This window comes from Wyeomyia smithii, chromosome 3 (assembly GCF_029784165.1).
Source record: "Wyeomyia smithii strain HCP4-BCI-WySm-NY-G18 chromosome 3, ASM2978416v1, whole genome shotgun sequence".
Lineage (NCBI taxonomy): Eukaryota > Metazoa > Arthropoda > Insecta > Diptera > Culicidae > Wyeomyia > Wyeomyia smithii.
Genome location: NC_073696.1, coordinates 6,493,850 through 6,504,680, shown reverse-complemented (window position 1 = coordinate 6,504,680; position 10,831 = coordinate 6,493,850). Strand labels below are relative to the sequence as shown.

The 10,831-nt window shown below is 41.5% G+C and overlaps 1 protein-coding gene across 2 annotated transcripts in view; it reads right to left on the bottom strand.

Moving 5' to 3' along the window:
* Positions 1–10,831, bottom strand: part of LOC129733177 (cGMP-dependent protein kinase, isozyme 1) — a 118,625-nt gene that overhangs the window by 401 nt on the left and 107,393 nt on the right. For both annotated transcript variants that reach the window (XM_055694802.1, XM_055694803.1), the window contains exon 11: positions 9–194. In XM_055694802.1, coding sequence (XP_055550777.1) covers positions 9–194 — 186 coding nt within the window. The remainder of the gene's footprint in view (positions 1–8; positions 195–10,831) is intronic.

Genomic DNA, 10,831 nt, shown 5'->3' with positions numbered 1-10,831 from the left:
GACTTTACTTGTGCTTCTTGATGTCCAGAATTCCACCCCGCTGATAGCCCAGCCGCTCCGAGGGAATGTCACGGCAGAGCCGCTTGATTAGGCTGATCGCTGAACGGGACATGTGCTTCGGGAAGTTGACCATGTCGATGCCCTTCAGGATGATGTTGTACGTCTTCATCGGGTCGGCGGACGCGAACGGTGGGCTGTTGATCATTCGAAAAAATATTAGATTACTTAAAAATTTTCGGAAACGTGTTTGCATTTTTTTTTCAGTTATTAAGCTTAAATGATTTGACTGATTTGTTTTATGGAAATTAAAATGCCAATCTTCAAATCAATAGAATTGTAAATTTTTTAACAGATTTCCATCAAACTTGGCATGAATATTCCTCATGCAAAGGAGAGCATTTGTGGGGAAAGAAAAGTAACAATTTCTGAAAGCTGAGGGGTCCTATTTGATAAACAAGTCAAGATTTTTCGTGCATTATGTGAACTCTGTGAATGAAACCAAGAAGAACAACTATACCTAGATCATTTACCAGAACGAGGGTTAATAATTTCTCAGATAAATAACAAGGCTGATCAAAGCTACCATGAATCAAATCATGTATTTTGTGCGTGTCTCGAGGACATTTTCGAACCATTTCAAGTCATGCAGAGAATTGAGACCTTGAAGGTGTGATACGAAGAGTCCATAGGATAGTACTACTCTCTGATGCGTCGAAAACAAAGTATGTGCCAGGAAGACACTTTAAAAAGAATAACATCAGCCTCTCACAGGTGGTTTAAGAGCTTGTTTACTGCCAGCGTGAGATCTGTAGACGCATGTAAATCGCGCCTATTTTTCACTTTAGTCGACCCTGAGATCGAACAGGCTGGGCAGACGTTATTGAAATTGTACAAAACACTAATTAGACCTCTATGCTAACCTTATTATTTGTCTTCAGTGAGCTTGAGACGACTACCTCATCTCAGAGAACCTGAAAGTCTTTGGAATTTAAGTAAAAGTAAGTATATGAAAGGGGAGCTGCGTAGCCGCAAGGTTACAGAGTCCGCTTTGTCAAGCGGTTGGTCGTGGGTTCGAATCTTAGAAGAACCAGGCCATCCGATGTCAAAAAGGACTTATGCATGGGTTTATTCTCAGGCTCCCCACCAGTTACCCTTCCTTTACGCTGAAATCTACAAAAAACCTTTGCGTGACTTCCTCTTAACAAAAAAATAAGTCCCTCTTATCAATAAAACTGGCCAGAAGGACGTACGACGAAACTTCTCCAGGGAATTATAATTGGTGATATTTGGCAAGAGGAACGAGTATCGGTATAGAACAGCAAGCGTGTGAGGAAGAGCATAACATTACACACAAGCACTGATGAACAATAATAATAAGCATGCCATTTCTCAGTAGCGGTATTGCTATTAACAGAAGTGCGGGATACAGCAGACACCCGGGCATATCTCACAATAGATCTACGATTCTGGTCGCAGTGAGGAAGTCCATACAGGAAAAAAAAGTATATGAAACCAAGAAGATTTACCATCATAGGCATCTAACCCACCCCTACACGTCTGATCCTCAAAAGAAGCGGCACAAACAGCGTTTGACCAGCATCCAGCGGCTGAATAAGAAACTCTTTCTCACCTGAAGCTACCCCACGGGATCGGAAACCTTAGGCCATCCACCCACTTTCCCCGAAAACTTCAAGTTGTTGCAAAAACCGAAAAAACAACGACAACTGATTTTTGCCCAACCAGGCTAACCCTCTCAAGGTAAAGACCATGGGACTGAGTCTGATGGCTGAACTCTGCTCTGGCTACTCTGGCATGCAAATCGAAAACACGACTCGGGAACGAGTAGTTGGGTTCCTAGTACTAAGCCTTGAAGCACACCCGGCGAGATTCAGAACACGGCACGGGTGAGGAACCTTCCAGTGCAGAGTATTTTAGCAGTTTAGTTTAGTTTTAGTTAGCAGTAGAGCGTGATTGGAGAGATACCAAATGGTGACGTCCAAATCCATCTGGGTAACTAAACGCAAAGATTGACCCCGAAAACGTAGCCCTTGAGCGGAGAGTTGTTTGTAAAATTCTGTGGCAACAACAATATTATCATTGATGGGTCGCTTTACCTCCATCGACCATAACATAAGGCCACTGGGTGTCTCGAAATGGCCGAAAGACGCAAGTGAAGAAGGTTGGCCAAGACTATCGCCCACCATTGATACGTCGGGTAGGAAAAGATAATTACTATCTTGTAAACGGGATAAAAGAGCCTGGAGAAGGAAAAAAGCTACGATAACCGTTTGTTGTACGATATTTCTGGCCGCCTCAGTGGTACCAGCACTATTGTCAAAATGCCACTAAAAACCGAGCAGCTTAGCCATTGATAGATCCAACAGATCAGCCCAAGCATTGGGTTGAGCACTTCGACCAACTTTACTGAGTCCCTATTCGGGACTCCCGAATAACGTTGCCCTTCACTTTTCCGGCCAACTGAATGCATGGCATCTTGTTAAAGGTCTCCAAGAAGGGTAAGCACAGAATGTGAGGGCTGCTCTGCATAACGCTCAAAGTACAAAGTGATCTTTAGTAGGATCCTGGAAGAGATCGACTGTACACTCCGACGGTTAGAATCTGGAATCCGTGTCGGACGATCATGTGTGGACCACATTACAACGCTCCGGATAATATTGGAAACAGTCAACCAATTCCAGGACTCTCTTCTGCTGATATTCACTGATTTCGAAAAAGCATTTGATCGTCTCAACCATGAAAAACATCTGAGCTGCAATTAGGCAAAGAGGAGTCCTAGAGAAACTAGTCCATCTCATCGAAACATAATACAAAGCATTAAAAATAGTGTAAAGTCTTGCACGACGGTGTGCTATCGGACCCTATTCATATCGTTGTTGAAGTGAGGCAACGATGCATGCTATCTCCACTACTCTTTCTCATCGTGATGGACAAGATATTTTGACGGTACTCCGAACCAAGAGTAAGCTTAGAATCCTTTAAGAAATGAATGTCTCAACGGCCTCTACCTGGCCGACGATATTGTCTTGTTCGCCCAATAACAAACAGCAAGCTTGATTTCCTCGCTGAAAACTACAAAGCAGCTGGTATCAAAATCATCGTTGCAAATTCCGTCAATTTTACAGTAGCAGAGCAGCAGGTTGAGAAGATACAAATCTTTCAATATTTTGGTACCCAAATAACGCCGCACAGTGGTACCAAGAGTGATTTAGAAATCCGAATCAGGGAGGTTCGACACATAAACCACGAGTTACGGCTAAAAACGCCTAAGTGGCTAAAATCGGAAGGTTACGGTTGACTGGGCATGTCATAAGAATGTCGAACGAAACCCCAGTCAAAATGGTTCTGGATAACGCCCCAATAGGAAAGAGGTCTTTGCAGCCTACACAATCTGCAATAGTGGCGAGGCGCAGCCATGGATCGAGTACAATGGCGTCGGCTCTAGGATACAACAAAGTTAAATCTCCGGATAATAGATAATAATTGTTGGTTTGTATAAGACGAGTGGGGAAATTGACTTTAAATTAACAGATAACTATATTTAATCATCAAACACGTTTTAGTTTATTCAACCGTAAAAAAAGGAAATTCTTGGACGGAGTAATAGTTGTTCTCTTCTTCTCTTGTCATTAGCAGAGTTGCCAGAAAGTACAGAACGAATGAGGTAAATGATTATTGAATGCATATAAATGATGACGTCAACACTCCTCCTTAATCTTTGCCTGACGTTCTTTACAAATTTCCGGCAAGTAATCCCATTTGCCTCGACAGTTTTTGGTTTTTAACAGATCCTAACGGCTTCGTTAGTCCATCGGCTATCATTTTTTCCGAACTAAGGTACTGCAAAACAATTTCTCCTTTCTCGCAAAGGTCGCGCACAAACATCTCCTTCGTTTCCATATGTTTAGACCGTTTACCAATCCGCTCCGAACGCACGAAAGCGATGCACGATTGGCCCCTTTTGTTCAAATCCTAAATCAGCAAGTATTCTTCGCAGCCACAGGACCTCCTGTGTGGCTTCACTAAGCGCAATGTACTCCGATTCCATCGAAGAAAGCGCCACGATATTCTGCTGCTTGCTCTTCCAGGCTACTGCAGTGCCGCCTACCGTGAATACAAAACCTGATGTTGACTTGCGAGTTGTATGATCCCCAGACCAATTTGCGTCAGAATATCCCAATAACTTTGGTTCAGATCCGCTGTAATGTAGTTTCCAATCAATTGTTCCGCGTAGGTATCTTACGACACGTTTTGCGGCCGTCCAATCCGCCTCCAACGGTTGTGAAACTTTCCGAGCAAGGATAGAGGTAGCAACTGCTATATCAGGTCTCGCGTTCACAGAAACGTATAACAAGGCTCCCACTAAACTTCTGTAGTCCACATTATCCGGAAGCGGTGGACTATCTAAATCACCACGAGCGTAAGCTTCATCCATAGGTGTGCGAGAAGATTTCGCTTCACCTAGACCGAAACGTTCAGCAATGCGTTGAATATACCCCGACAGACACACACTGTAGTTTCCGTTGATTCGTTCAATCTGTAGCCCGATGAAATACTGAAGATCTCCTAATCCGGTAGTTTCGAAAGACTTTTGGAGCTCTTCGTGGTTCTTTCCTTTTGTATTTCGCTGTGATCGCCTGGGAAAACCTTCGAAATCCGACTCATCCGTTTCGTTCGGTGTACCGAATTCAAGAGATTCACCATCGTGTTCGCTTTCACCGTCTGATTCGGGTTCATCATTCAGACCGTTCATATCGTTCACGCCAACCGGTGTACGTTCTACTTCAATCTCGATCATATCCTTTACAGGAGCTACCTTTTCGCTTTCAAAATGATTTTCTGCAATTTTTGGAATAGGAACTACCTCACGAATATTTTCCGTTTTTGAAACATCTTCAACCAACTATGCATCTCTACTTATAATCACCGCATCCGTTTCTGAATCGAGAAACCTATATGCCTTCCTTCCATCCGCATAACCGACAAAAATCAATTTTCTTTAGGTACGTGGACATACGCAATGGATCCAAAGATACGCAAATGTTTGTAGTCCGGTCGCTTTCCGAACCAAAGCTCAAATGGCGTTTTACCAGTCGCGGAGCTAGGAATTCGGTTCAATAGGTAGTTGGCAGTGTTTATGACCTCACCCCAATACCTTATGTCCATGCGTCACGTAGTAGGCAACGGGTCATTTCGATCAACGACCGGTTCATTCGCTCAGCTTTGCCGTTTTGCTGTGGGCTGTACGGCGCAGTCTGTTGTAGCAAAATGCCTTCCTTCCGCAAAAAGGACTTAAGTGATTCACTCGAAAACTCTCCCCCTCCATCGGTGCGAAGAATTTTAGGCGCTTTCTCAAATTGCGTTTGAGCCAAATGAACAAATTCCCGGATCTTTTCTTCGGCTTGAGATTTGCGTTCCAGGAGATAGATTATGAAATATCGGCTAAAATCATTGATTAACGTCAAAACATAACGGTTTCCGCTAGGGGTTTCTACTTCCATTTGTCCACATAAATCGGAATGGATCAAATCAAGAACTGCTTTTGATTTAGAATTTGATTGTGAGAAAGGCAAACGGGAAAGCTTACCCTCGCAACAGATATCACAAACCGATCGAATTCCACAGTCCGACATATTCAATCCTGTTCCCAAAGCATCACGTACAATCTTGATTATATCTTCCGGGTTACGGTGTCCCAAGCGACGATGCCAAATATGTTGGCATCCGTCCCGATGATTCGCTTTTACCAGCAACGACTGCTCATTTTCACGCTTCAGTTGGTACAAATTGCCATCCCGTATGCCGGTTACAACAACATTGCCATTCCTAATTATTTGACTCTCACTTTTGTTGAACGTAACTTTATATCCTTCGTCAGTGATTTTGCTCACAGAGAGCAAGTTATTTTTCAAGTCTGGCACCTGCAGAACGTTTTTCAGTTTTAGATTCACTGGGTTACCACCACCATCACAAGCATCTATGCGACAATCGCCAACACCTCTGGAGTGCACTTTATTGCCATCGGCCAAACAAATTGTTTGTTTATGCGAAGTGTTCACTGACATGAGCTTCGAAACGTCCCCAGTCATATGGGAGGTACACCTCGAATCTAAATACCAATTTTTATTTTCATTCTTCGACGGCGCACTAAAACAAATTTCTTTTTCTTCTTGGACTTTATTCACTTTCTGCTTCGTGCTATCGTAGCCACGATTAGTTCGCCGTTATTTCTCCGTTGTTGATCCTGGCTCCACTTTCGGCAATCTCTTTTAAAATGGCCCTCCTTGCCGCAGTAATGGCACTTTTGTTTTGATTCTGTGCCAGTCTGCAGTGCACGCTGAGGCTGTTCCGAACTTCTGCCGCCATAAATATCTCCACCATTACGTCTGCTCCACTCGTCCAACAGTCGGCCTCTAACAAAATCCAATGAAAGTTCTTCTTCCGGACGAGACTCAAATGACATAATGAGAGTATTATATGATTCTGGTAGACTGGAAAGAATTATCGCAATCAGCCACTGGCCTGTAATCTTTTCTCCTATCCCAGCGAGACGATTGTGCAATAAGGTTATTTCGGAAAGATGGTTGGTCATACTGCCTTTTTCTGGCATATGCAGCGAAATCAACTTTCGCATCAGGAAAACTTTTCCGCACATCGACTTTCTCTCGTGGTGTGACTGTAGTGCTTCCCACATTTCTTTCGCAGTGGTTTTACCCATGACGTGGCATAATTGTGTGTCCTCTAGCGCTAACCCGATTACGGATCGTGCAATTCCGTCCTTCAGAATCCAGTCGTTCGTTGGTTCTGCTTCTTTCTCTTTTTTAACTATAGCAGCAAGACCCTTCTCACCGAGAATAAGGTTGATCTTAAACTTCCATAGAGGCCAGTTGTTATCCCCTAATTTTTCGATCGAAACCATTTCCGCCATTTTGTTCACACGACAAAATACAATTTCCGACTGATTTACCCAGCGATGAGTTCTCAAATAATTCATACCGATTTCTATGCAAACTGATTTCCACCACTCAACGTATCTGGGCACATAACCTGTTGGTTTATATAAGACGAGTGGGGAAATTGACTTTAAATTAACAGATAACTATAATTAATCATCAAACACGTTTTAGTTTATTCAACCGTGAAAAAAGGAAATTCTTGGACGGAGTAATAGTTGTTCTCTTCTTCTCTTGTCATTAGCAGAGTTGCCAGAAAGTACAGAACGAATGAGGTAAATGATTATTGAATGCATATAAATGATGACGTCAACAATAATCAGGATTCGGGATCGTAAGTGGAAGTGGAATAGACATACGCTGCGACGGAGTGCGAACGAAGACGACTGGAGTCCACAAGAACAGCGGAGAAGAGGTTGACCCAGAAGCTCGTGGCAGCCGATATACAGACTGTCGACGACTATCTTAGCTGGCGTCAAATGAAAGCGAAAGCGGCTGCTCGTCGATAGATTTTTTTGTGTGACCCTATGCGACGGTTATTCGACATGAAAATCATAAGTAAGTAATCATACAAAATATTCATATCACATGGTTTCGGGATCCGGGACCGCTACTGAAAATCTCTGTTCGATGCCATTCTAGTATTCAAGATGGCGCTCTCCAGTCTCTAGAAAAATGAAAAAAAGCTGAAGAAAATACTCCAATTCTCCAGAATATTACTATTTCCAGAGCCCGAAATTGATGTCTAGCGCCGTTTTGAACCCTAAGGAAGCGATTTTCAGTTTCGGGATCCGGGACCGCTACTGAAAATCTCTGTTCGATGCCATTCTAGTATTCAAGATGGCGCTCTCCAGTCTCTAGAAAAATGAAAAAAAGCTGAAGAAAATACTCCAATTCTCCAGAATATTACTATTTCCAGAGCCCGAAATTGATGTCTAGCGCCGTTTTGAACCCTAAGGAAGCGATTTTCAGTTTCTGGAATACTAATTGCGCTTGAATACCGTTTTTGACGTGGGACTACGTCTTTGTTTGTTATACTGGGATGCATTCTGTAAAATTGGAAATGAAACTGACAAATGTTGCGTCAGATTTCAAACGTTAATAACAGCATAGCCACATGATGGATAATAATAACCAATATATTGTTGGATAGATAAAACGTGTAACAAATCTATAATATGCTGTTTATCATTATTATTTCACTGCTCAACGGTGAAAATTGATAAAAAGTTACAGAGAAATTTACGCGAACAATGAACCAATTACATGCGAGCATTCCTAGCACAGACGACGTGAATGGACACCATCCGTTCCCCGTGATATTCTCTGTATCAATATCGATATACAAATTGACAGAGTCTACCCGTCCCAAGAGGTCTAAGGGGCCATCCACATACCACGTGGACAGATTTTTAACACTTTCGACCCCCCCCCTTCCCCTCCGTGGACAACTGTCCATATAAATTCTAGAAAAATTGTATGGACCGTGGACATTAGCCGACCCCCCCCTCCCCTCCAAACCTTCCACGTGGTATCTGGATGGCCCCTAATTATTTTTGCTTCCATGAGCTTAGACTAATATGATGTCTCGAAGGTAAAAGTTTTCCGGAAAGTTTGAAACAATCTCCATTCTTAATCAATTTCTAAACCTGCTTTCAGAACCTAATAAAAACTGATGTCTTGAAAGAAAACTCTCGTCGTCTATGATTGCAGCGGTACTCTTCTATTCGTACATTTCAGCGGTACACTTCTATTCATACTGCAGCGGTACTATTCGTATTGCAGTGGTACACTTTTGTTCGTACATTTCTATTCGTGTGCAATCGAGGAAAAACTGCAATGCTGCTGTTGATGGTGATTGAAAGTTTATCTCATAAATATGATTACCATAAATTACTCAACAAGAATTGTAAGTTTATGCAACGGATATTTATTTAATTTTATCTTCGATATTCACTAATTAATCGGGACCGGATAGTATCGAAAGAGTAAATTTATAGAAGAGTAAGAGCCTACGAATGCTTGTGAATTTTTAGTTTATTTACTAAGATTCCTTCAGAATCTCTTTTTACAATTCAAAATTTTTAGTTGATACGCTGGATTCTTGATGCGATTGATGCGTCCGTGCAAAAAAAAAGAATCCCGTAAAAGAAGTCGCGTAATTTTCGTGTTAAAAAAAGATCACGTCGTTTTGATAAAATTATCCACCACGTGTGAAAAAAATCGTTTAAAATAAAATTACGTAAAAATAATCGTGTAAAAAAAGAATTCAGTGTATATCATTGTCCTAAACTTTACCATAATAATCGTATATTAGCTTACTTCGTAATACAGCGAATGTAGTTGTAGGTAAACGAAAAAAATTGTCAAGCAAAAAACAAAAATGGAATTGTTGATTGTTACGGTTTTTTGCTGGAACTTGTTAACAATTTTGTTAGACTTAGCTTCTTATGTTTGCCAATTAATGAACCTTTAAAAGGGCTTCTGTATTATTCTGAAAGTAAGATCCATATTGTAGATTCGATTTAATCAAAGTTTAATAAGACAAAACCATTTACAGGGTGGCCACTCTACCGGGAAAAACGGGAAAAGCGGGAAAAAGCCGGGAATTTCAAATCACCGGGAAAAAACTACGGGAAAACCGGGAAATTAGGCTTCGCGCCGGGAAAATCATCCTCCTTTATGTCTGCCGTTTCATTCGTTCAACAGTTTCTGAGGAAATGTCAACATGGAAACCTGTTTTTTTTTGCACTGGCATGATTCTGTCGGTTAGGGGAAAGCTGGTTGTTGGTTTCAGCCAAAGTCGATAGCAGCTTCGCAGCAAGATCTGCGTCAAATAAAATCAGGCTTAATCAGGTGAATATATTTACTGTTCCGTAACATATATTGTCAGATTTTTAAAGAAATCAAAAAGTAATCAGCGTCACGAAAGGCGTGTTGAAACTTCTTGTGAATAGTGTTCGACCTCGCATTGGGTAGAATCCGTTCAAAAGTCAGATAGGACCGGAAACTTCGAGTGTCGATTTTATTTCGAACCGGACCGAACGGAGCTACCCGGTTTGTACTTCTCGATTTTAGATATGATTTTGATCACAGGCAGCACATTTATGTTGCGGATCATTTTAACCCGTAAAGACCCGGGACGGAACTTGTTTTGAAAATGCTTGTTCTCAGCACCGGAACGGCCGATTTGGGAAAACTTGGAATTCAAGGGGAATAGTTGCTCTAAGTTTTGGTAATGATGCCACCCCTCTAGACCCCTCCCCGTTTTCGTGAGACGCAAATATGTCTGTGTGTTTTTTTTTAATTTTTCAAACAGATTGAGCAAACACTGGAAATTTTCATACGTATCAATTGCTTCATGTATCAAATCATGTCAGGTGGATGAAATATGGTATGTAAGAGTGAATTTTGGAGTTTCCAAATTATTTCAGTACAAAATCACAAAACTACGTATTTTCATAAAAATTCAAACAACGAAACCGTTGTTCAAATTTTAAGCTCTACATTTTTGCGGTAAGGTCTTCTTTTTTTTTTATTCTGACTTTTTGACTACTGAATTACCTTTACGAGCTATTTGTTAAAGATTTCTCAGATTTTGTGATTGTGTAATTGTTTGGAAAGAACAGATCTCAATGTTTCATGCATTTTGCAAAACGCATCTTGACAGTTTCATGTGCATTTTTTCATTGGTCATTCTGGGGCTCTTCTTCCCAAAGTCCGCTTGAAATTTTGCCTGAGGACTTTTTTCGAGAAGACAAAACCTCTACGCTCCAACTCTTAAATTTATCCCATGCATTTCATTGGCATCCTGATACAGAAGCACTGCAAGCTCGAGAGTAGGTTAACAGAGAAAGAAG